Source organism: Halyomorpha halys, unplaced genomic scaffold (assembly GCF_000696795.3).
Source record: "Halyomorpha halys isolate HHAL.00 unplaced genomic scaffold, Hhal_1.1 Scaffold87.1, whole genome shotgun sequence".
Classification (NCBI taxonomy): domain Eukaryota; kingdom Metazoa; phylum Arthropoda; class Insecta; order Hemiptera; family Pentatomidae; genus Halyomorpha; species Halyomorpha halys.
Window position 1 is genome coordinate 1,656,874 of NW_027115705.1, and position 25,745 is coordinate 1,682,618.

General features: G+C 29.8%; 2 protein-coding genes across 5 annotated transcripts in view; both read left to right on the plus strand.

Annotated features, from left to right (window-relative positions):
• LOC106677101 (lipopolysaccharide-induced tumor necrosis factor-alpha factor homolog) overlaps window positions 1–12,081 on the plus strand; it is a 15,215-nt gene extending 3,134 nt beyond the window's left edge. The window contains exons 3-6 of one of the 3 annotated variants that reach the window (XM_067052724.1): window positions 1,530–1,634; window positions 1,881–2,013; window positions 9,634–9,707; window positions 11,329–12,081. In XM_067052724.1, coding sequence (XP_066908825.1) covers window positions 1,530–1,634; window positions 1,881–2,013; window positions 9,634–9,707; window positions 11,329–11,333 — 317 coding nt within the window. In that variant the 3' untranslated portion in view covers window positions 11,334–12,081. Of the gene's footprint in view, window positions 1–1,529; window positions 1,635–1,880; window positions 2,014–7,398; window positions 8,348–9,633; window positions 9,708–11,328 lie in introns of those variants that run through there. The other 2 variants (XM_014414803.3, XM_014414802.3) reach the window with 2 other exon arrangements.
• Window positions 12,082–15,238: 3,157 nt separating this feature from the next.
• Window positions 15,239–24,718, plus strand: LOC106677100 (60 kDa heat shock protein, mitochondrial; the record flags this gene model as incomplete). Of its 2 annotated transcripts, XM_067052723.1 has the most annotated exon segments (12): window positions 15,239–15,370; window positions 15,573–15,641; window positions 15,729–15,863; window positions 17,467–17,643; window positions 17,719–17,794; window positions 18,584–18,732; window positions 19,983–20,106; window positions 20,178–20,346; window positions 21,030–21,121; window positions 21,600–21,712; window positions 22,795–22,950; window positions 24,562–24,718. In XM_067052723.1, coding segments are annotated over 11 exon segments (1,384 nt in total), but the record flags the coding sequence as incomplete, so codon positions are not given.
• Window positions 24,719–25,745: the final 1,027 nt, after the last annotated feature.

A 25,745-nucleotide genomic window follows, 5' to 3' on the forward strand; every position in this document is an offset into this window, starting at 1 on the left:
AAAACGAGTAAAGGTTTTTTTTTTATTTTAATTTTATATTTTTAAAATTATTACAATATATATTTATTTTTTTTAGTTTCTGTTGAAAACTTTGTATGGACTGTTAACTCATTTGCGCACATGATTTAACTGCCCATATATTAATACACATGCACATGTGTTAACTGCCCATATATTAATACACATGCACATGTGTTAACTGCCCATATATTAATACACATGCACATGCGTAATAGTATATCTGTGGTGTGTTAGCTGCCCATATATTATTACACATGTACATGTGTAATAGTATATCTGTGATGTGTTAGCCTAATTGATACATTGCTTCTTGGTATTGAAATTGAATGCTCATTTATTTCTGTCAGTAAATGTATTTACTTATTATTTATCTATGTTATTGATATTTCCTTTTACTATTCATTCAGCATATATAGCAGTTAGTGCTTTAATATAAAGGAAATTTTTCTTTTGATATATTAGCAATACAACTATCATTAAAAAGTTTGTTTTCTGTATCAAAATTTTAACCATATCTGATTCATTACCAATGCATTTTGGGGATTGCTCAATGAGTATGCTATTTTAACTTCTCTTTTAATTTTTTATGTGATTTGCATATTTCCAATTCCTTAATTTTGTTACTTAAATTTGTAGATATTAGTCGTTTTTCTTCAGTTGTTATTATTGAGAATATGTATATTTTTTAATAAATAATAAAATTGGAATTGGTTTTGTAAATTTGATGTATCACTCAAGTTAGTCTATTTGCTAATAAGTTTAAATGCCTTAAACTTAAAATCTCTGTTACTGGAAGAAATATTATTCTTGTCTTTTTATTTTTATAATTTTCCTTACTCCTGGTATGGGTTTTTGAAAAACATTTTCATTATAATTCTGATTGGTAAACATTAAATAGTTAAAAATTGAAAAGGGAGCGTGTTTGGATTGGATTGACAATATGAATTTTGGGCTTTCTCTATCCATTACACCCTCCGGCTAAATAGACTCTACTAAGTTAGGAAAAAAGTGAGGTTTCATTCTTTTTACTTTTATTTATTTACTTTGACAAATATCGATAACTATTCTTACATTCTAATTTATTATAGATTAATATTCTATTGTTTTTATTCTAAAAGTAAGTTTTTTATCATTAAATTTAAAAGCACTAAACATCTATGTTAGTAAAATTTCATAAATAGTTAATATATATTTAATATAAATTTTATTCTTATGTTGATGTTGAATTTTTTATTTATTGGAAAATCATTATCGATTGAGTCCAGATGTTCTTTGTGTATTACATCATAAAAGTTTAATATTTCTCCTGTAAAAATATGACTTGCTCTTCTCATAATAAAATTATTGTCATCATTTGCATTCATATATTTAGTGTATTATGCCAATGTTGTTGAAAGAGAACAGTGAGGAAAAAATTAAGAAAACTGTTGGTATGGAACCTTCAAGTTTTTATTATTATATGTGAGTAAAACTGTTTTTACATTTTATTATTATATTTATTATTTTAGGGTATGTACCACCACAAGCAGCAGTTCCTTCCCAACCTGTTCAAACTGTTCAGCCCCCATACCCTGTCCAGCAAGTTCAGATAGCCCCAGTTAGTGCTGCTTTTCGTAAGTATAATAATCATGCTTGTATCATACAGCCTTTAGGATTTTCACTCCCCTTTAAGAAATATTTGTTCGGTTACTGTGTCAAACATCATTAAGAATAGGGAATTCAATTTATTAGTTGATGCATGATTTTTTTTTTTTTTTATGAAATTTTAGAATGTATATATTTATAATTTTATTTTTTTCAGCTCATGTTAAAACTTATCTACTATTGTTATCGATTAAAAATTCTTATAATCTTTTTAGCTAACAGATTACCAGTTGGAAGGCGTCCGTTAAAAACAACCTGCACTGGCTGCAATACATATATTAATACTAAAACTACGTCCAAGAATAATTGCAATCCAACATTTTGGTGCATAGTTCTTTTTGTGACTGGGTAAGGTTCTTAATATATTATCAATTTTTGTTATTTAATGTTATCATATTCTTGTGTTACTAAAATCCTGTTTAATTGTTTGTTTGTTTTTATAAATGTTTCCTGCTTTTAGTCATCAAGGATTTCTAAATACTTGTGTCTGTTTAAATTTAACTGATGTCTCCTTAAAATGTTATTAGGAAAGTTGCATTAGTCTTGAAAAAACCTTTATAAAAGAATATAAATGGTTGCTGAGATTTTAAATTACAATTGTTTAGTGATGGTATGAATGGATTTATATTTTATTTAACAATTATATTTTGAATTAGTGAATACAAGCTTATTTTACTTTGTTTTTAATGAAAATATTTTTCATAATCTATAGAACTGTGAGATTCTGGCTGTTCTTTGTAAAATAATTATGATTCATAAATTCTGATGGTATTTTTTGTTTATATTTTCTTTTTAAGTTTATCTTTCATATATTAATGTATTTAGCGAATGAATGTGTTTAGGAAAAGGTTCCTTTGTGAATTCTTGACTCTGAAGATAATTTATTTAGCTGCTGATTAAAATGAGATTTTTCCTGTTTCCTCATCAGTCATCCTGTGTGATTATAAATTCTGTGGTTTGATGATAAAATGTTATTTGTCACTTTTAAATGATAAAAGGTTTATCTTTTATGTTTCTTCAAGATGGCAAGTAATAAATCACATTTAAACAGCATGCATTTACAATGTTTGTATATATATATATATATTTTTTTTTTGTGTGGGTCTTGAGGGTCAGTTAGTAATACAACTTTATTTAGGCAACGTTTCACAATTTTATTGCTTGCATATTTAACAGTAATAATGCCTGCTCTATACCAGCAGTTACAATATCAAAGTGATGAATTTATTATATTTTAATATAACAATTAAAACTGTGCACCCATTGCATTCTAATCTTCACAGAATTTTTAAAGATAATTTAAATTTTATATCAAGTTTTCTTCTTCCTGTACCAATTACTGATTTGAGACTTTATTTTAATTTAAGTTTGAATCTTAATGTAGCTGATGCGAGGCCCCTATTTAATATCAATGAACCCAGTCTTATGGGTTTACCCTCTCCTCCGACCCTATTAAAGAAATATTATTATTTTATGTTAAACTGTAAGAAAGAACTTTCAGCTCAGTTTTATTTTATTTTTTTATTCTTAGCCCATGGGTTGAGGCAGATGTACCATTTGCACCTGCCCAAGGCTGACCCTGAAAACAATTGTATATTCAAGTTAACATAAAAACAAAATACATATACAATTATTATGTGTATTTAGGGTATACAAATGAATTGTTTACTTAAGATAACATCCTTGCCTTGGGGTCTAGTGAACCGGTAGTTTGATTATTTTTTTCATTCACTTAACATCAAAGTATGCAAGATCTGCACAAGCCTCTCACTTATGTTTTGGCTAATGAACTTTTTAGATTCATTTTTTATTTAGTCCAATGACTAAATAATAACATTACAGCCCCTTTCAACTGTCAGTTGTGCTTTTACATCAATTATACTTATGAAATGCATGTTGTGCAAATTTCCTAAATTACCCTTTGGACTCATCGTTTCTCAGGGCATTATTCTCTGTAATACTTTAATTTTCATTGACCTAGGGGCGTTGAGCATTGTTTTTCCCTCTAAAGTAAGCAGAAAAATTTCTAACAATAGAAAGGAAGTAATGTTTTCATGGTTGTTATGACAATAATCAAATGCTTTTGTCATAACAACCATGGAATCATGAAAACATTTGTTTTCTCCTTTAGTTAATAAAATTCTTTCATATTTTATGTTTGTCCATTGTTGATTACTGTGACAATTAGTGATGGTTAATCACTATAAACTAAGAAACAAAATTAAAGGTATTTTAGAAGAAGCTTATTTGAAAAAAGGCATTTAACCCGTGTCAAACTATTTCAATAAGTATAAGATTCAGCCGATACTAAAAATCAATTGGTTGGGCATTAATACGATGAGTTTGATCAAAACTATTAAATCCATTTTGAAGAAAATGGTAAAGTGAATTTTTTCTAACCTACATTTACTTACACCCCAGTTATTGCTCTTTTTCTAATGAGCATTGCTGCCCTGTTCTTATTCATCCCATGTTTGGACATTCTTTACCAGAAGGTAGTTTTTGACCAAAGTTCAGATAAGCAGGTGAATATCCCATCACCTCATGTAATGCCATTTTACACAAAATTAGAAAACATTTTTTTAGGTTAGCATATGAACCTTGGAGATCTTTAGCCAAATTAATCAGCTTCACCCATTTCTATCTTGGACAATCACATTCAAGTTTATTACATGATGTTCAGCCTTGTTTTGCTAGATCTTTATCTAACTTTTTGTTTAAAAGTATTTTATTTGAGTTTTTTGTTATAAATTTATATTGGTGAATATTTGTACGTATTTCTGAGTAATCTTATAGAATTATATTTGTTATGGATTTGCATGCATGTTATTTTCCTTAAGCATATTAATCTATTAAATCAATTAATAATTCTCTATTATGAATTTTATATTCAGTCAAGATCTCTATCTTAACATAGTAACTTAATGAACATTTTTTTACTTGAAGCTTTTTATGTTTTTTTTATCCAAGCTGATGGTTTAAAATCTATTCTTAATAATCTTCTTTTAATGTGTTGTATCTTTTCTGTAGACTTTTGTTTTTCTTAATCATCTTGGAAACTGTTTGTATATACATTTGAAGAATAGATTCTAATTCACACAAATTTTCCTATGTGAAGATGTAATAACTCAGTTTTCTGTAGTTTTTGACTTTATCAGTTTAAATTTATTTCAACCTATAAGATTTATGGAAAACACCGAGCATGGTTCATTGTGTTTCCCGAGAAACAACAGGAAGGCTTTTATTATTTACATGTTCGCACTTGGCTTTAATATTTTGGAATATTGTATAATTCTTTCTTCAAGTTCAATAGAATCTTGTTGATCTAACTTCTGGTCATCTAACTCTCCGGGTAATTGGGTCCTTGTTACTTCAATTCTCGGTGTACCAAACCAGTGGGCTCACAATTAATATTTCTCCCAAAATGTCAATTAAATTTTAAGCCCTCTCATATATAATAATTTAAAATGATATCAATACATAGAACCATCCGAATATCTGAAAATTATTATTAAAATTATTTAGAGAAGGCATTTTTTTTTTATTTACACTAAGTCATTTTTGTTATCTCTAGTTAATCCGAATATTGTACAGATTCGACCTACTCCTGGTCCCATTGTGGTTCGATTAGCAAAGTTCTACTATATATGTGTTTATTATACTTTAATTTTTATGTCTTAAAAAAATGGAAGCAAAAGATCTTTAAAGGTGATTTTACTGGAGACCCTCCCAATAAACTGTAATTTCCACTCCTGGCGAGCTTCTTACATTTACAGAAAGGACATTACTATGTTGTCAGAAGAGTCTTGAATTATATTTAGGTGTGGAAGGCACTTCTTTTTTACCCCCTACCTAGCCATTTATGACCTACAGGGATATCCTACAGGTTACCAACCTTTTCTTACCAGATAGGGAAGTTCGAGTTTTCTCTCTGTGGGGTTTCCATGAAATAAAAGTGTAAAAAAAAAAAAATAAATATGCTGGCCTAGGTCTGCATTGAACTGGTGCTGCTGTATATTTGACATTACTAAGACACTTTAACACGTTCGTCTCCAACAGCCTATAGATTTTATATACTAAGTCTTAATATTCATTTGTCAACTTTAGTAACGTTTTACTAATGTTTTTAAATAAATATGCTGGCCTAGGTCTGCATTGAACTGGTGCTGCTGTATATTTGACATTACTAAGACACTTTAACACGTTCGTCTCCAACAGCCTATAGATTTTATATACTAAGTCTTAATATTCATTTGTCAACTTTAGTAACGTTTTACTAATGTTTTTAAATAAATATGCAAGTACATTCCTTTGGATAAGATAAAAATATTTCTATAGTGGTTTTTTTTTTTTTTTTTTTTTTTATTTCGTTTAGAGTTACTTAAAATTTAAATTATTTCTATTATGAAAAAAAAATTTATAGGAAGTAGTATAGTTACTTGTTATTTCAGGTATTTAGCATATACAATATGCACTTTTAAATTTTGATTTATTTTTGTCTCCAGTTTAGTAAATTAGAGCAGTTAAAATATAGCATTAATTTGGATATTTTACTCTAAAACATGATTTTATAAGTATTTTTTTATTTGTACCTAATTAAAAGAAAAAATACATTAATTTTCCTACTTGTAATATGGGTAAACCCTTATCTTTTATAAATTATGAAAATGTTTTATAGTTTGGTAGAACCCCACTTAACTGTGCTCTCTGGATTAATCGGTAGTAAAAAGAAAATAAATCATTATATAAACTGCTGAGAAAACACTGGGAACATTGGACCCAAATAATGTCCTACTTATTTCAATTGTTTTTCATAATTCAATTATTTTATTGTGTATCTAAAAAGAGTTGTATATTTTAAAGATTTTTATATTTACTTCTTTATATTGATTAAAATAATCTAAAGATTTAAGAATATTTTCCAAAATTCAAGGAATGGGTGTTATTGGGTACAGTATTTCTAAATAAGGCCTTCCTTCAGTCCTACTCCTAATAAGGATTCACATCATGTTACCAATAATTGTGGTTAGCACTTCAGAAATTTTGTCACAGTGAAAATATCAAGAAAGCTGATTACAGAATTAATTAAAATTCTATTGGTATTTTAAATGCAACCATTTCTTATAGTGGCTTTTAATGTTTGAAAGTATTTTTTTCAAGTTATGTTAAGTTCCATCGGAACTCTTGATAAAATTGTTGATTACCAAAAATAATTTTCACTCCTTTCGAACAATAGTTGTGTGCCTTAATCGGAAAAATTGGTTTGTTTATGAGTTTTCTCATGAAAACAAAATGAGATAGCATATGTACATAAGAAGGAAATTGCAATAAATGTAACTTATTCTAGACATCAGAAGTTAACAGAGTAAATGATATTCATTTATCTATCACAGTTCTTTGGACAGCAATAAAAATAAATAAATATTACTTGATACACAGGTATTACTTAATACCTGTAAATATTACTAGATACACATGAACGCTCACTGAACAACTGAAGAAGAATTGTGCAACTCTTCCAATAGAATTCAGACAAGTAATTTACATTTAGAAACATGCAAAATAAGATATAAAAATGAGCGATGGACCTTATTTTGGTCCATAAAAACACCTTAGTTTGTATTGCCATTTTTATTGTGTTGGGCTGGGGAATGGTTTTCTTGAAACTATGTGATACTTTTAAGTCAAGCGAAGAAATTCATTTTTTATTTTTCATTTTATTTTTTTCTTTAGGATCTGCATACCTTGTTCATGCTGTCCTTATTTCTGCTGTGATAAACCTTATAGAGTAGATCATTTCTGTCCTCGGTGCAATGCCTTTCTTGGAACATATGTTGAGGCCTCGTAAATATCTACTCAAAATGAAAATTCTCTTACTTCCTTTTAATATGCCTGATGAAAAATGTAAAATATACGCTTAAAAGAAAGTATATAAATATTATTAAATACTCAAATTAGTACTTTTAATACTAATTCATGTATAATAAATGTTTATGTATGATTGAAAATAACTGTCTATTTTTGTAATTATATTTAGCATTTACATTAAAGTGGTTGAGGAAGAAAATGAAAATTTTTTCATTTGATTAAATCAAATCATCTGTTCTGTTTTTTTAGTTTACACTTTAATGTGGTTGATGAGATTATGAAGAACAAAATAAAATTTATATTATCTTGTATAGTTGAATTATTTCACTGATTATATCGGTACATTTTTTTCAGAAAAGAGTTAATCTGAAAGTTTTTGTATGTTATATTTTTTTTATTAAGATCTATTCGATTGTTGGATAAAGATAGTTGTAAAATTTATATTTGATAAGATTGTAACTTTTAATGTGATTTACCAAAAATTAAGTTTTTAGTCATGTGATTTATAAACTCTAATGCGCCAAATTTTTTTCTAAATCAAATTTTATTAATAATCAAATTATTTAATAAGTGTTACCTAACTAATCTTTTAGTGGTATATAAGGTTGTCAAAAACCTAAGTGCTTAAAAAATCCCTGTAATTTTTATAAGTGAATTGTTTGTAGCTCCATTGCTCCCAGCATTGTGTTGTGAATGTAATAGTTTATTATAACACAAGTAACCCAATATAATTAATTAGTCAATTTATGTTTAGTTTATTGTACAGTTTGTATATGTCAATATTGTTATGTCACGAATAAATTTTTTTATTGTATTTTTTTTTATTTATCTTTATTTAATTTAATCCTTTTGTTGTATTATGTAGCAAAAAGTTTTGTTTTCTGTTTGAAGTCGATATAGTGGCTTGGCTATCATATGGAATGTCCTAAAGGGACTAGATGAACTGTCTTATTCTTTGTCTCATGAGAAAGGTTTTTTTCAGGCAATTATTTTGTATTAACATCCTCATTCTGAAGTTGTTACTTCTAAAAATCTGATCAAAGGTGGTGTTTGTCAAACTTCTTCCCAATCGTTCCGACTGCTAAAATACTGAAAATCTGAATCATCTATGAACATGAATCACCTATTTAAATCGGATAAGGAAAATTAAGGTCTCCATTAATTTCATGAAAGTCAGACTTCTAAAAAAGGAATTAATTAACAGATTATTTTTTACCAAATCCTACTGAATTTTGGAAAAAGTTTCAGTTTCATTCTAGGTGGATCGCTCATCTGCCGGTATAATTTATTTATTTATAAACCTGTTATATTTTAGGAATAAGCTCGAATTGGCTTATAAATAGTACCCATAATTTTTTAAAATATTTGTTACTAGATGATTCATGAATCTAAGGATAGAGTAATCTATCTAACAGAATTACTCTGTTGGTAGTTTTGAGTAATGATGTTTTATTTGTATTACCAAGAAAAAAATGTAGTTAGATAGATCTGAACTAAAAGAAAATTAGTGAGAATGAAAAAAGTGGAATGAATAAGTAAATCATTTTATTTTTATTTTTTCAGTGAATAAAACAGTCCTGGAGAAACTCCTGTTAAATTTTGCTAAACAAAATTTTAATTAACCAAAATCAATTTTAATTTAGGTCAATAATAAATTTAACTAATGAAATTTGAAGATGGCTGCACACACTTGAGCATGCATATTCAATCTTATTGCACCAGCATGCTTGAACTTGAGTTTGGTAATTATGACTTATTCAAGGATAATGGTTATACAGAAGTACCTAAGACTTGCTCCTCAAGCATACTTGTGTTAAAAGATTGATTATGCATTATCGAGCATATGTAGTATATGCATATGAAAAAATAATAAAAATTTGGCCTCTACTTACTACTCTTTTTATTATTCAGAAGATTACATTTGTACTATTAGTCATGTTTCATGGCATTAATCCTCATCTTTAAGTTTTATTATATATTGATACAAGGTTTAGTTTTTATAAAAACTAATTTCTCAAGCCATGTCATACAATTAGTTGATAAATATTATTTAAATTTGAAAATATCTGTTAAATTAAAAACAGTATTATTGTTACAGAGAGAGAAAGACACTTTATTAAACATTTGCTGCCCAACTACATCGGGTTGCCTTGTACACAGCATACTTATGACTAGTGAAGCACCATTTTTTTTATAATCCTATTAATATAAATAGTCGCAGCATAATTATTTTTATGTTGTCACATTATAAACATTTCTGCATTATGTACTAAAGTTTTACATAATTTATTTTTTACTTTTTATTATTTATTATTTCTTCCCCTACACATTTTTTAATTTTTTATCCTTTATCGTTCTTTAGATTTGTTTAGTTTTTCAGTATTTCAATTATAAAAATTTTCTCTCTACCACACATAAAATTAAATTTAATTCAAAAGTATAAAAATTATGGAAACATTTCAATTATAATAAAAAATATATACATTTTTACTATAGATTTTTTTGGACATACTGGAAGATTGTTGATTGACCGTGTGAATAGATGAAAGGAATATGGTCCGGGTGCGGTAAAAAAAAACTCAAATAGTAGAATTATACTACTTTATTGAGCCAACGTTTCGCCCCACGTTGCAGGGCTTCGTCAGGGCTGTTTTGACGGCAGTCAAAAATAAAGTGAATTTATTTATTACTTTATTTTTGACTGCCGTCAAAACAGCCCTGACAAAGCCCTGCAATGTGGGGCGAAACGTTGGCTCAATAAAATAGTATAATTCTACTATTTGAGTTTTTTTTTACCGCACCCGGACCATATTCCTTTCACTTAGATTTTTTTGTTCTATATTAGGATTTATTAATTTGTTTTCAGAGGTGTAGTTATATAAAACAACAAATGAATTGAATTGAAAAATATTAGAGTCAATAACGTTTTTAATCAATAACTCTGAAAACCTATTAAAGAATTCTAGTTTTTTTTAATTATTAACACAAACATATTTGATCCAAATATACTCTCAACATTTATTTCTAAAAACTCTCCAATGTTTCGGTCGTCAGGCCATTTTCAAAGAGACAACCTAAATATTGATGTCATATTTTAAAAATTTTTTCTTGCAGGCTAATTATATGACATGGGCAATTAGCCTGTTGGAGAGTTTTTAGAAATAAATGTTGAGAGTATATTTGGATCAAATTTATTTGTGTTAATAATTAAATAAACCACTTTCAAACAATCATTATAATAAATCATTAATCCAATTCTAGTTTTTTAAAAATTCTAGAAGATAAAAAAATCTATACGCAGACACACGCTCTTATGATTAATAGCATTTCCATTTCCATTCCATATCTGCATCTCCAAAAACAATTGAAGATATAAACAAGTTTTTTAGACAAAGGTTTTTTCTGAATTGAAATTTCCACACACTAATAAGGTAGAGAGGGCAGAAAATTGTCATACCTAAGGTGAATTATGGTACTAAGCTTTACAGAAAATGGGTTCAGGCTGCTAGACAAAAATCTGTTGAAATTTGGTTTAAATCAATTTAGGTTTAATTACCTCCTGCATGTGGGCGAACTTAACTTTATTTCATTTTGGTCTATGAAATTAAACTTACCCTTTCCGGTCTGATTAAAAACCACTAGGTATTTGTGAGTTCAGCCTATTATAGGCTGCATTGCTTGCATGTGTCAGTTAGTCAAAGTAAGTTTGGAGCTATCTTTATATAATTTTGAAAATGGATATGAAATAATGAATTTTTATTTTATGTCTTGGTTTATACATTTTTTTTCCTTTAGGTTAGTGTGCTTTTCCTGCTGCCCTTATTTCTGCTGTAATGAACCATACCAAGTTGATCATTTCTGCCCCAAGTGCAATGCATATCTGGGAACCTACCACAATCCCACATAAGAATCTGCAGACCTTTTGATGACTTATTTTTTTAAAAAAAAGTTGTGTTATTGAGTTGTTAGATTTATTTTACTCAAAGGTTAATTAAAAGAAGTCCTTAAAATAGGGCTCAGAAGTGTATGGTGATGGGCTGTTAAACAGTTAATGATTACAGATTACCTATGTAGTTTTTTACCTGAAATTTTTGATTATCATGGAACTTTATTTAATTTTAAAATATTATATCCATTATAAATGTAAGTATTTACACTGTCTTAGCTTTAAGATAAGTAAATTAACTAAAAAAAAGGATCAATGTATTTCCAAAAAAAAAATTGTTTGCATTAGTTGAATTTGCAGTATAAAATTTATTTTGCCTGTAACTATTTTACGTTTTCATTCTATGAACTTTGTTCTTCCTATATGTAATATTTAATTCTACACATTAATGTAATGTGTAATGTAAAAGAATTATACATGTAATGTGTAATTATTTTGGGAAGAACTCTTTCCTAACAACGATTAATTTTTGTTGCTAGTTTAATTGTTTATTCTTTTTTTTTCCTCTAGTTAATTGTATTCTATTTTGCTCAATTATTATAACTGATACTTAAATATTGTAATTCAATTAGTTATTTCTTGAAATAGATATATTTTTTTAATATTGTTTACTTGTATTTAACACCTTTATACAATTCAGCTGTTTGTTTTTGTTTTTTTTATTGAAATTTAATGTTACTTTAAAATATTTTAGTAAATAAATTTTTTGTACATTTCAATTTTAGTTTTATTAACGTTTATTACAGGTGTTCTCCTTTGGGGTTATGATCTGAGTTGATAGAACATTGGACTAGGTATTCCCTCAAGCACATACCTTGCTCAGTTCCGAAATGCATTGTAGCTCTAAAAAAAATACATATTACTGATTTTTGGCCATATTTGTGCAATGGGCTCTATTTTACAAATTAAATTTTTGTCATGCTATCAGTGTGTGGTTTTTGCTCAATATATATATATATTTCTGATTTTCATTGGCAGAAGTACATTAATGTATTTAACGTGACCAAGTTCATAAATAAGGAGATTTTATGTGAAATTTTACTTGGATTGGATACTTTATTGGATACTATTCCTGTAGATACGAAAGGGTATGAAAGCCTGGAGGGTAGCCATTCGCTGAGTACTATAAAAGGATAAAAGGTAGGGGAAGGAACATAAATCCAGAGTGGGCAGAAAAATAAAAGACAATATAATGAGGTGAACGTAGTTGACTGTAGATATATTAGAGAAGATGGTCGGTGGGGAGGAAGGGGTGCAGTCAGCAAAAAACATAAATAAACAAAAGATTATTTATTTGGGCCGACGTTTCGACCTGATGTTCAGATCACATTAGGGAGTTATAGACAGATATTCTAGACTTAGCCAGAATATCTGCCTATAACTCCCTGATGAAGACCTGAAAATCAGGTTGGAAAATCAGCACAAATAAATAATCTTTTGTTTATTTGTTTTTCTACTGACCCCACCTCCCCTCCCAATCATCTTCTCCTATTAAAAGACAATATACACTCCCAAAAATTATTATACTCGAGTGTTCTGATCTACTGTGTAATTTGTTTTCCTCTGCCTCTGAAGATGTTTCTCAAGAAGCGAGATTTTTCTCAAGACGATCTTTTTTTTCTATACCTCAAACAGAAAAACATTAAATTAAGTTCCCATGCTAGCTGGTAGGTTGCGTCATGTTGGGCAATAGCGGTTTAGGTGGTTGTTAACTATTATGGACATAGGGAATTACTTATAACTATTAGATATATGTGGTAAGGGTGTCTTAAGAAAAAGATAAAGGCAATGTCTTACAAGTCCTCTCTATCCTTTGGATCTCACAAGAATAAAGTTTCCATTTTTAATGTCATTATGTCACTTTTTTGTACATCCATAATTAGGATATCTTCATCTAAATCTTTTCTGAATTTGATTCTTGCAGAATTATTTCTTCTAATGCTGAACTTTTTTTTTTGTTTTTATTTATTGATATTTACAACTGTATAAAAAATACAACAATTAAATTTGATCATAATGACATAATGATAATGATATGATACAGCATGTAGAGAAACTACCCAGTAGTAGAACTCTAAAAACATTTTACAATATAAGATCATGAGGCCATCTTCTTTTCAGGCGCCTCGAAGAATTGCTAGGAATGGAAGAGGAAGCAAGGTGAGAAACTAGTGGGTTTGGGTGGTTAGGGAGTTTATAGTGGAAGGAAAGATATCGGGTTCGGGCTAGATAGGTTACATAAGGAACATTTAGGTCTTTATGGATGGTTTTATTGGTAAAAAAGTAAGGAGCATTGAGGATTTTACGAAGGATTTTGGATTGTAAGGATTGGATACGAGAGGAATTCTAAGGTTTAGTGGAGCCCCAAAGCTCAACTCGGTATGTCCGGATGGGCCTTATTATTGTCATGTAGATCAGTCTTTTGTAATAAGTTGAAAGTTTAGACCGTTTGTCTAGTAAATGCTGAAATAGTCGGAATCTGTGTGCAGTTTCCTGTCTTTTCAGTCTTGTGTGAGGATTCCAGGTTAGTCGTTTTTCAAGGTATAGTCCAAGATAACGAATCTGTTCTACAGGGGTAAGAGCCACATTATTAAAGTATTAAGGCAGTCGGCAGGTTTAATGCTGAACTTGAATCATTGATTTCAATGATTTTTTTTTTTAAATTTTTCTCACACTTTCAATTTTAAGAGCTTTGGAACTGAGCAACATTTATTTTGATATATGTAGAATGATTTTGATATTTAAGTATGACCAAAAGATACACAGAAACATTTTTTGCTCGACAATGCCATTTATGCAGCGTTATTCAATAATATTTTCCAGACTAATTCATTAACGGAATTGATTTTAAGATAATTTTCCAATTCCATCCAGCTTTGTGTGAAAAACTGTCCAAAGATTCAATTCACAAGACTTAAATAACGCGGCCATATTTTTTTCTCAACAATCAGGTCAATTCTGCTGATTCAATAAAACCGAACTGAAAGCTGTACCAATTTATTTGATTAGTAATCCCATTTTTTATATTACAAAACAAAAATAATAAATTGGTATCAAATCTTATTAAAAATTGTAAAATAAAATTAAGGAGTATTATAAAGTATATTCCTAAGTATAAAATTTTAATAATTTTCAGTCAGTTTCTAAATTAAAAAAAACTCATATTAATTACCTATAGATTCTATAAATTACATTTTATAATATATATGAAGACGAAACTGAATAGGAGTAGCTAGGCCATAAACTTGGACTTTGGAACTCTTTTCTTTTTGGCTTTTCTTGACTATCCTTGGTTATATTTGCATCAATTTGAACCATAATCAGCTTCATCCCTGTGCATGTTATATTTTAAAAATTAATTCTGCGAATAATTACTTCCTCGCTATTGGTTTTCATTCGCCCCACTAGCTTTGGGCCATTCTATGCAGAGGCCATATTATAGAAAGAAACCACTGTCTACGGTAATTCGTGTGTATTTGGAACAGTTCAAAATGAAACAAAAACATTTTTTGCCAGATGTGCCACTATTTAAGCAGCGATAATTAAATATCGATGGGCTCATATGATTACATTGTAACTGACTTCATTTTTACTCTGTTTTATTTTTCACTATTATATGAGAAGTTCTTATCTGATTTCTCTGTGGCTCCAAAATTGGCGTAAAGGGTCAGTTTAACTTGTTCAAAGTCGATTTTTGCCAATTTTTAAGCCAAAGAGGTATTAAAGGTTTTCACACAAACTCTGAACAAAAATGTCAGCCACGAGATAACCAAGTGGGATCATCGATATATTATCTTTTAGTTTTAAAATTTTGTTTTTAAATGTCTTAAAAGTGGTCGTTGGAACAGGCCTAATATAAATACTTCAAGGTTGCGGCAATGATTCAAAGAGGTAAAAAAGAAAACTTCATCTGTAAATTTACGAATTTAACAAATTACTAAACTGTTTTCTTGATATCTGGAGATTGAGGAAGATGTTAAAATTAGTAATCTTATGAAATACTTGAAAATTGTAGCCACATGATTTAAACAATAAGTAAAGAATCAGATGTTATAATTAAATTTCTAATACGTTTTAACTCTTTATTTCTTAGTTTATTGCATTACTCAACTAACCGGAATAGATAATGAACAGATTGCCATTTTGTTTATCTACTTTCAGGGTGAGATAAGTGAAATATTGGGACTTCAAAAAAGTCTGTTTATGACTTATTTATTAATGTATCATTTAATTATGTTTGATATCGTAGGTAAAAAGTGTTAAATATTTTTCTAAAACTTCAATTAACCGAACCGAAGTAAAATTTGGTGCAGAATGTCGCCAGTTAATGATGGAAGGATTGGATATATTAGCAGATGCTGTGGCCATTACTTTGGGCCCAAAGGTAAATTGTTTTATACAATCGATACTGTTAATTGTTGATTATAGTTTGTATAACCTATAATCTAACTAATAATGAACATTTTAGTTCTTTTATAGTCTTTGTTTTATGTTTAAAAGTGTAAGATATCTTTCAGAATTAAAGATGGGAAGATAAATATATTTTACTTGCTATGTACTTATTTGTTTTTCTGGGTGAAATACCAGAATAAACTTTGATTTTTATGAATTATACTTCAATGTAGATGAAGAGGTAAGAGGATAAACGATTAGAGTTTTTTTTCAAATTTTATTCATCGGTGACACCAATTAAAACTTAAATGAGAATATTCTATAACCCTATTCATTGACTTTGTAAAATCGTCGCTTAAGCTGTGATACCTCATGACTCTGAAGAACACTTTATACCATTTCAAAAAAATAAAAATCAATAATTTTTTCTCAATGAATGGAGAAATCTCGAAATCAGTGGCGTAGAGGGCGGAAAAAATTCGCAATAAGTAATAACTTGAACGATTTGATTTTATATTTTCGTCAGACCTACGATTCGGCCAATTGAAATGAGCACGGAATTTTTCATTACTTATTCTGTGACGAACCTGGGAATCTCCTTTCTTTAAATGAATGCAAAACTTTAAAGATTCTTTTGAAGAGAGAAGTTTATTTTTAATTTTGAAAATTACATTATTTTTCAATAAAAAGATAAATAGTAATAATACGTTAATAACTTAATACTGTAGGTCGCCAAGGTGTTATCATAAGTGTTCTATACCTTTTATATCACTGTAAGAGGCATATGCATACAAAATTTTGCAATAAATTTGATTATTATATTGTAAAATAGATGTACATGACTTTTTTTATTTTTAACCTGTACAATAATGAAATAGGAAAAAAAATTGATGATTATTGGCAGCAGTGGGATGCGTAACCCTTGCGCACTATTCCAATGCTACCGAACCCCGTGCTAGAAATGGCGAAGGGGAAAAAAAGTACGATAATCATGATTGTTCTTGCCAAAAAGTTCTTTGGAATTACTTATATTGTAGTGATTTAAAATGAACTATCTAAATAAGGTGGCCTCCACCCACGCTACACCACTACTCTAATTCAAGATTTTTTTAAATCCTACAAAAGCATGGTTGATTCAAGATAGTTAGCTTTTTAAAATTTTAAAATGGTATAGTTATTTTGTTCGTACGTATGAGATCTGGACAGCTTAAGCGACGATATGAAATACTATGGAAAAAGTAGGTAACTTCATTTTATTGAATAACACAAAAAGTATAAAATGTAACTCAGATAGTTTTCCTCTTGTATCTTTTAAATAATGTACAATTGATAAAGTCCCAAAGACTTCAATGAGCATATAATCAAAATGTATGATACCAATATCCCAGAAAAATGATTCACGAAGACAAGAATCGGAAGAATAGGACTGAGGTGGTAACAGGGAACTTCTGAAACTACTTGCATTTATCTGGAGGAAAGTTTGGAGGAGACCCAGAAAAGAAATTATTAAGAAAATAAATTAATTAGATCCTCCAATTTGTTAAAAATTATTTTTATAGTTTAATACAATACCCTTTTTTTATTTTTTATTTTAGGGACGTAACGTGATATTGGAACAGTACAACAGGCCTCCAAAAATTACAAAGGATGGTGTAACTGTTTCTGAGAGCATAGACTTGAAGAATAGGTTCCAGAATATTGGTGTCAAGTTACTTCAAGAAGTCGCAAAAAATACGAATAAAAAGGCTGGTGATGGGACTTCCACTGCTACGGTAAATTAGTATGGAATAGTAATTCATTTATTGATAAATTTTATAATATTTTATTGCTGTGGATATTATTTAAAGGTTTTAGCACGGAGTATAGCGAAAGAAGGTCTCAACCGTTTTTCTCTTGGTTGCAATCCAATCTTTTTGAAACAAGGTAATAACTTTTTCTATAAAAATACTTAAGGTTCTTAGGTATTGTAAAGATAGTAAAAAAATCACTCATTTAAAATCATTTTTACTAATCTTATGACCATGTTCATTGATTGACAGCAAAAAATGAAAATTTCATGTATCGGATCAGAACAGTCACAGAAATGAACATATTTAAGTTTTTGTATCTCAAAGCTCATCTTAACCTGAAATAAATATATAGCTTATTTAGAATACCCGTTTATGGTCTGCAGTACACTACAACTCGATATACTATTGAACGCCAATATCGTTGATAATGATGTAATATTTCCTTTTCTTAATGTTCCACTTAGAAATATATAGTTTGAAATAGGTTAATTTATTAAAATTCTAACCGGCTAATTACTGTTTGAGTCACATTATTGCGCTATCACATAGAAGAAACGATATACTCCAGAAAAAGCTATTTATTGTTATCTAACGTTTCGTCTTATTTTGCAGGGCTTCGTCAGGGTTGTCTGATTGAAACAAGAATGACAAGTTTGAGTTAAATAGTTTTTTCTGCCCTTTTGATACTTTTATTTACCACCACCCGGACTATTTTCTTACAATCTTCTTCAAATGGTCAACTATCTTCTTCCTATATAAATTAAATATAAGCAAAATATTGACCAATATGTATTTAATTCCTTTAATTTGAACATAATGGTTAAAAAAAATAATTGTAGATTGAAATATCGCTAATACGTTTATTATTAATTTCTCAATTTGTAAGAGGTTGAGTATGATTAATTTTATTTACGGATTTCAGGTGTTGATAGAGCTGTACAAGCAATCGAAAAGAAGTTGGAGGAAATCTCGAAACCTGTCTTGACTCAGGACGAAATAGCACAGATAGCTACAATATCTGCTAACGGGGATAAAGAGATTGGCCGACTTATAGCTGATGCCATGTTCAAAGTACGTAATACATTTTAATTTTAATATCTTGAGGTCCTTGTTTTTGGAGTTAGGGTGCACGATTCCTTGTCATAGCAAGAGTTCAGAAGTTGTAATTCCCATGTGTTTAATTCCCAAAGAGGCAACTTCAACTGAAGGTGGTATAAAATAAACCAAAATATTATTCATGCACTTTGTTTTCCACTATTGTTTCGGATATTATATTAAATATAGAAGGAGTTTTAGGTATTAGCACTTAAGCTGTAGTATCTCGCAAGACCGGAAACAACTTCGTATCATTTAAAACAAATTAATAAATAAAAATCAGAGCACAATTCTAGAGACATTTCTAATACTTTTTGAAGAAAGAAAAAACTGCATAGACGTCCTAAAGCACGATGGCAATCATAAGATATCTCCAGGGACGCAGCGTAGTGTTCTTACCAAAAAGGTTTTTAGAATTACAATATATTTTCATTTTTCAAATTGAAATACCTAAATAAAAGGACGGCAAAATTTTCTTCCATCCCGGGAGGCTGCCCCCATGCGTCTGGATGTCTAGTTATGATGTGTTGATTTTTGCTTCCGAATGTAGGTAAATAAGTTGTCGAATTTGAAACGGTCGATGATAGCAAATCTAAAGTAGGATAGTGAATGTTGTGTGATCTATTTAAGAATTATTAATTTTTTCTCTTTCTTTCCCTTTTTGGTCATAAAGAGTGTATTTATTTTTCTCGGATTTCTTTTTAAAGAAGGTGGCAACCCTGAATAATCTCTTCTTTTCCATATTGTGGATTTTTTATTTTAAAATATATGTATATATATATATATTACTATATATATCAAGTTTAGAAACTTTCAGACCAGTTTTTACAGAAAAGGTTCAATATTTTATTTAACAATAATAACTTTCATTTATTAGTTGATTTTAGGAGATAGCAGGTATAGGTATGTGGATTAATGGCGGGCTGACGATACTGCTTACCACTATTTTATAATTTTCAATACTATTTATAAATATTTGTCATACACTTTTGTATACATAATAGAAGGATTATCTCAAGTGGAGGTTCCATCTGAGAGATAGATATCTGTCAAGCAGGTTTCATATGTATACTCAGTTGATGGAACTACCAACTATTAAACGAATACTGATAGTATGATTTAAACGTCAGTTTATATGATGATAGTGGCTGCGACAGCTGTCACTATCACTGTGGAGAACCTCTGCTTACATTATAACTTTCTGTTAATCTAACATTCTATGCTAGGTTGGCCGACATGGAGTCATATTGATAAATGCTGGAAGAACTTTGAAGGATAAAATTGAAGTTACAAAAGGGATGCATTTTGACAAAGGCTATATTTCACCATACTTTGTCAACACGAAAAAGAGTGGGTAATTGACTTGATCAGCCCTTATGAATTTAATAAATGATTCGAATAAACATCATGATTCTTTTTAGGTGCCAAAGTGGAATACCGTAATCCTTATATTCTTTTCTGTGAGCACAAGATATCAGAAGTAAAGCCTCTTGTTAAAGTTCTTGAGCTAGTGTTGTCCAGGAAAAAACCCTTGGTCATAATAGCTGAAGATATTGAAGGGGATGCCCTCACAACCTTAGTCATTAATCGGTAATTAAGTCAACTCTCTGTTGTTAGTATAAGTTATATTTTTCATATTCATTTCTCCGTCTACCATATACTAATGAGTGCACTTTTTCAATCATAGTTTGTCTCTGATACAACAAATCTAATTAAAATTTAAAAATGCTCATCCAAATTCTTATAGATTTGACAAAATTGAACATAATGTTGACAAAGATGGTTATGATTGGTTTCAAACATTACATCTTAATTAAGAGTTACATTAGGATCCTTATGAATTAAATCATTAAACTGTATGCATATAGTAGAACATGAGAGGTTCTCTATTGAAGTTGTTGAATGGGAAGTTGAGAAAAACTTTGTTATCAATCGTTTATATGATTTGTGAGATATTAGGTACATTGCCAACATTACTTGAATTTTAATATATAAATAAATGAACCAAAGGTTTGATGAAGCCCATTTCTTTGATCTGGTTTATTAATTTGAATAATAGCATTTGTAAATTTAAATAATGCTAATTTAAAAAGTTTTTTAATTATTCTATATTTGAATTATAATTGACATGAATCATGAATATTTTGTTCTAAAATTAAATTTATTATTTTCCATCATGAATTTATCTTGCATGATTCTTTCCTGAGCTAAAGGAAAGGACATCTGATTATTAACAATACAATCAATTTTATCATGAAGAATTTTCTGTCAAGGATCCGAATGGGATTGGAAGTGTGTGCAGTTAAGTCTCCAGGTTTTGGAGAAACAAGGACAGAAATTCTCAAAGACATGGCTATTCTTACAGGTAAGTTGTAATTGACGAATTGTTTTATTTAATTTGTATTTGTGTAGGAATCCGCAAGCATATTACTTCATATATGCCTTGAAAATATTTCTTTTTCAACCAAGAGCCAGGAAATGAATAATCATGAAGAAAATTTCATTATTTATTCTATTTAATTTTTTTATAGTGATCTTGTTGATGTTCATATAGTTGTTATCCTTGTTATCTTTTTAATTCAGTCATGTTTTTAATGCCTGCTGTTGTTTTAAAATAATAAATATAAAATAGATCTAATAAGCAAATGAAAAATCAAAAAGAAAAGAAGAAAGTACTACGTTAAAATTGAAAAGAAAATTTCAAGATCAATCAACATATCAAAGACCTTGTCAGGATAACATATATCCATGTAAATTGGTGAATTGAGTTTAATAATTCGTCCTTAAGTGGTTAGTTTTTCTTTCATTCATATTAAAATAGAAAAGTTTAATTTTATTTTTAGGCGGAGAGGTGATTGGAGATGAAGCTGGAATTGTACTAGACGAAATTGCTGCCGAACATTTTGGTCAAGCTGGTGAGGTTATTATTACCAAAGGTGAAACATTTATTATTAAGGTATGTTGCTATCTGTTTTAGCCAGTAGATTTCTATACTTGTATATTTCCTTTCATTGTTTCAATATAAAGATTTGAATTTTATTTTGCTATTTTGTAAAGCATAATATATATTTTTTTTAAATTATACTTTTTGGCAGCTATTCTGTCTTCAAATAATTTTTCATTGCTATCTCTTGGGTGGTGAAGCATTTCTGAAATTACTAGTTTCATGATTTAGAAAATATATATATGTTTAGAATAGTTACAGTTATACTAGAGTATAAATTGAGATGTTCCATTTCTAAACCGGCCTAGTCCAAATTTGTTATTTTTTTTTTCAACAGTTGTGCTAGATCATTATGAAATAAAAGATTTTCTTAAAAGAAAGGTAATAGTAACAGCTGTGCATGGAAATTGGAAAAGATGTACTTGGAATGTTTGGAAGGTCTGTTGATCGTGAATTTTGAGGCAGGATGTGACAGCGTCGACAGGAATGTACTCAATAGAGCTATTGGAGAGTTAGGGAACCAGTTAAGATCATTAGGTTTATGTAGTGTAATGTTATAGGATAGCCTTTTTTGAGTTGGCCTGCAACAGCAATAAGTCTGTTAGCCAGTAAAGAAAAGAATATATTTCTTCCTATAACAATTAAATTGCATATTATTTAATTATTTTTGAAAGAAATCCTTTCACCTCATGATAATCTAGTATCAAAACTGTAGTTAAATGTATAAAGAAACGTTTTAAAATTGAATTGGATTTGAAAATGCTGTATGACCCTACATTCTCTGAGGGCTTCTTTATTAGCCAAGGGAGTTTTGGTGACATTAGCAACCTTAAGTCTGTAGAGGTACCAGTTTGATTCCGGCCTGTGTGTACATGCACACACTGTTTAGAATAACTGGTCATAAAACCTCATTAATTGTATACAATTAACTCCTGCAGGAGTTAAGTTAAATTAATTTTTTATTTATCTTTGGTAAACGACTTGTGGTTTGATAACAGAAAATAAATTATATTATTTTGCAATTATTTGAAATATTTCTGCCTTGTTTATCCAAATAAGTTTTAGCATTGTGTGATTTAAATTTTTTTTTGTAGGGAAGAGGTTTGGGTCCTGCTATAAAGCAGCGCATTGCTCATGTTGATCTGCTCATCTCTCGAGCCAAAAATGATTTCATTAAAGAAGGTCTAGAGGAGAGGAAAGCCAGGCTTGATTCTGGAGTGGCCATCATTTATGCTGGAGGCTATTCTGAGGTACTAAACATTGTTTCTTTTAATCAATAATTCTAAAATCAGCAGATTTTTTAAATTATTGCTTCTATCATAATACTGGTAATATTATTCATTATACTTTACTTTACCTATTAATTTAAATAATTGATTTTCAGCAATCTAATTACAGTCCACAGAATAATTTTAATTTATTTAATAATAGTAATAATGAGTACCAGTACCACTAAACACTCTCTGCATACATCATCCAGTGTTGCCCCTCCAAACCCAATTCTACTAAATCAGTTTTAACGTAATCCTCCCATCCATGTTTTGGTCTACCCCTCGGACGTTCACCCCCCCGGTTTATTGTTTATTAACATTTTAGGGAGCCGCTCGTTACTAAGCCCTACAACCTTATACCCCGCAATGCTATAACTTGATTATATTTACCGGGTGTAGGTTCCTTAATTTAGCGCTGTGTAATCTTCTGAAATCTCCTTTTTCGGTCCGAATATTTTTCATAATCCTTTATTTTTGAAAACCTTAAGGCGCTGTTCATCCCTTAGTGTAAGAGGCTACGTTTTGCAACCATAAAGAACAGTGGGAAGGATAATAGTTATGTAAATTCTAATTTTTAAGTTTTTCGATAGAAGGCGGAAGCTAAACAGTTTTTCGAAATTGAAAAATAACAAGCATTTCCCACCTTCAACCTAGCTTTTATATCCTCATCAATTTTGTTTTTTTCCCCTAATTACTGTAGAACCTAAATACTTAAACCTATCTACCTGTTCAAACGTATTTCCTTCTATATCTATATCACCAAAATTCCTCGTGTCCTCGTGTTAAATTCCTACTGCTATCTATGTATTTTGTTTTATCCGTATTAATTTCAAGACCTAGTTCCTTACTAGAGTTTATTAACGTGGTTTTCTTTAGTTTTATAGTTTCTTTGTCCTCACCAATAATATAAAATCATCAGCATACTCAGTATTTTACCATCCTTTTTGGTATTTATCACACTTTTAATGACATATTCTTGTGCTAGATTAAATAAGATAGGTGATATAGAATCACCTTGTTTTAAACCCGACTGAACCTGGAATTTCTCAGAATAATGATTACCGATTTGTACCTTATTAAACTTTTTGGTCATCCGTACAAGATTTACTAACTTCTTTGGTATTCCCTGTTCAATAAGAATATTATACAGCTTCTGGCGGTCAATAGAATCGTAAGCCTTTTGGAAATTATATAAAGCTGATGAACTACCCTGTTGTATTCCAACTTTTTCTGCAATATTTGCCGTATTGAAGAAATTTGATCAATAATTATTTATATTATAAATATAAATAATTATTAATTTAAATATAATTGAATTTATTTAATGTAATATATATTAGTTTATTGAAAAAAAATCAAATTTAAATGTATTCACTTCTGTATCTCTATGGTTCATGTATCTCTCAATTTTTATTATCAGTGTTCATTCATTAACATTTTTTAATTAATCCAACTCAATGGTTACCTACCAGCTCAATGTTTACAATGCTGTCAATATTATTTATGCAAATGCCTTACAGTTTATAAATTCATCCAGTTATTTTGTTCCAATCTGTTTACAGTAAAATCTTAATTTAGAAATTATTGTAGTGGGACGTTAGTGAAAAAAAAGATCGCATGACTGATGCATTGAATGCTACAAGGGCTGCTGTTGCAGAGGGGATAGTTCCAGGTGGAGGCACTGCTTTATTGAGGTGTTTGCCTTCTGTTGAAGAAATCAAAACTGATTGTTCTGATGTACAATTAGGTGAGTTTTAGGTCCATAGTTATAATTAAGTGATATCCAATTATTTCAAAGTGAAATTTAATTTTTGTTTATTCCTTCCCACCTTCCCATATCTTTTGAACAATATAGATCTGTGTAGCAGTACAATGTTTTGCATGTATGTGTGACATCTGCATGACTGCTGCTAATAAAACAATTTACTTTTGACCTCTTCTTCTTTGGTGTCTCTTCTGTTCAGTATTCTCCCAGAAGCATGTCTTCCTCTTCTACTAAGATGGACGTGGGCTGGCCTAACAGCAGTTTTCCAGACTTATACAAACTCCTTGTTATAAAAGTAGTTTTATTAGGTTACTAGCTGAGAGAAATTGTCCTCTGTGAGGATGTAGAGACTGGTTTCCTTCAGTAATCTGGGTGCCATAAGACACTTAGTGCTTCATAGGTCATGCAGTCCAAGATGATATGCTCAGCAGTCTTTACAACACCACAGCTAGGGCTTAGAAGGTCAATATCCTCCCATGGCCGTAAAGCTTGGCTGGAAAACCTCCATGTCTCATGGAGAATTGTGAGAGCCAGTAGTCCAGGAGGACTCACTTTGCTTCCATTCGTGACCGAACAGAAGGGAAATGCCTTGGTTACTCGAACCAAAGCTGCCTTTTGGATTCCAATCTGCTCTTGTGGGTGTGAAAGATTCTGGTTTCAGATGAGGGACACATACCTCAGAATACCCTTGACCACTACTTTATATTTGGTCATTGTTGATTGGTATCTGATGCCCCATAAGGCTTTTTGATGAAGATTGGGCCACCCTATTTTCCAAGTAATCCAAGTGAGGTGTCTTGTTGATGATTGGGCCACCCTATTTTCCAAGTAATCCAAGTGAGGCGTCTTGTTGAAGATTGGGCCACCCTATTTTCCAAGTAATCCAAGTGAGGCGTCTTGTTGATGATTGGGTCACCCTATTTTCCAAGTAATCCAAGTGAGGCGTCTTGTTGATGATTGGGCCACCCTATTTATAAGTAATCCAAGTGAGGCGTCTTGTTGATGATTG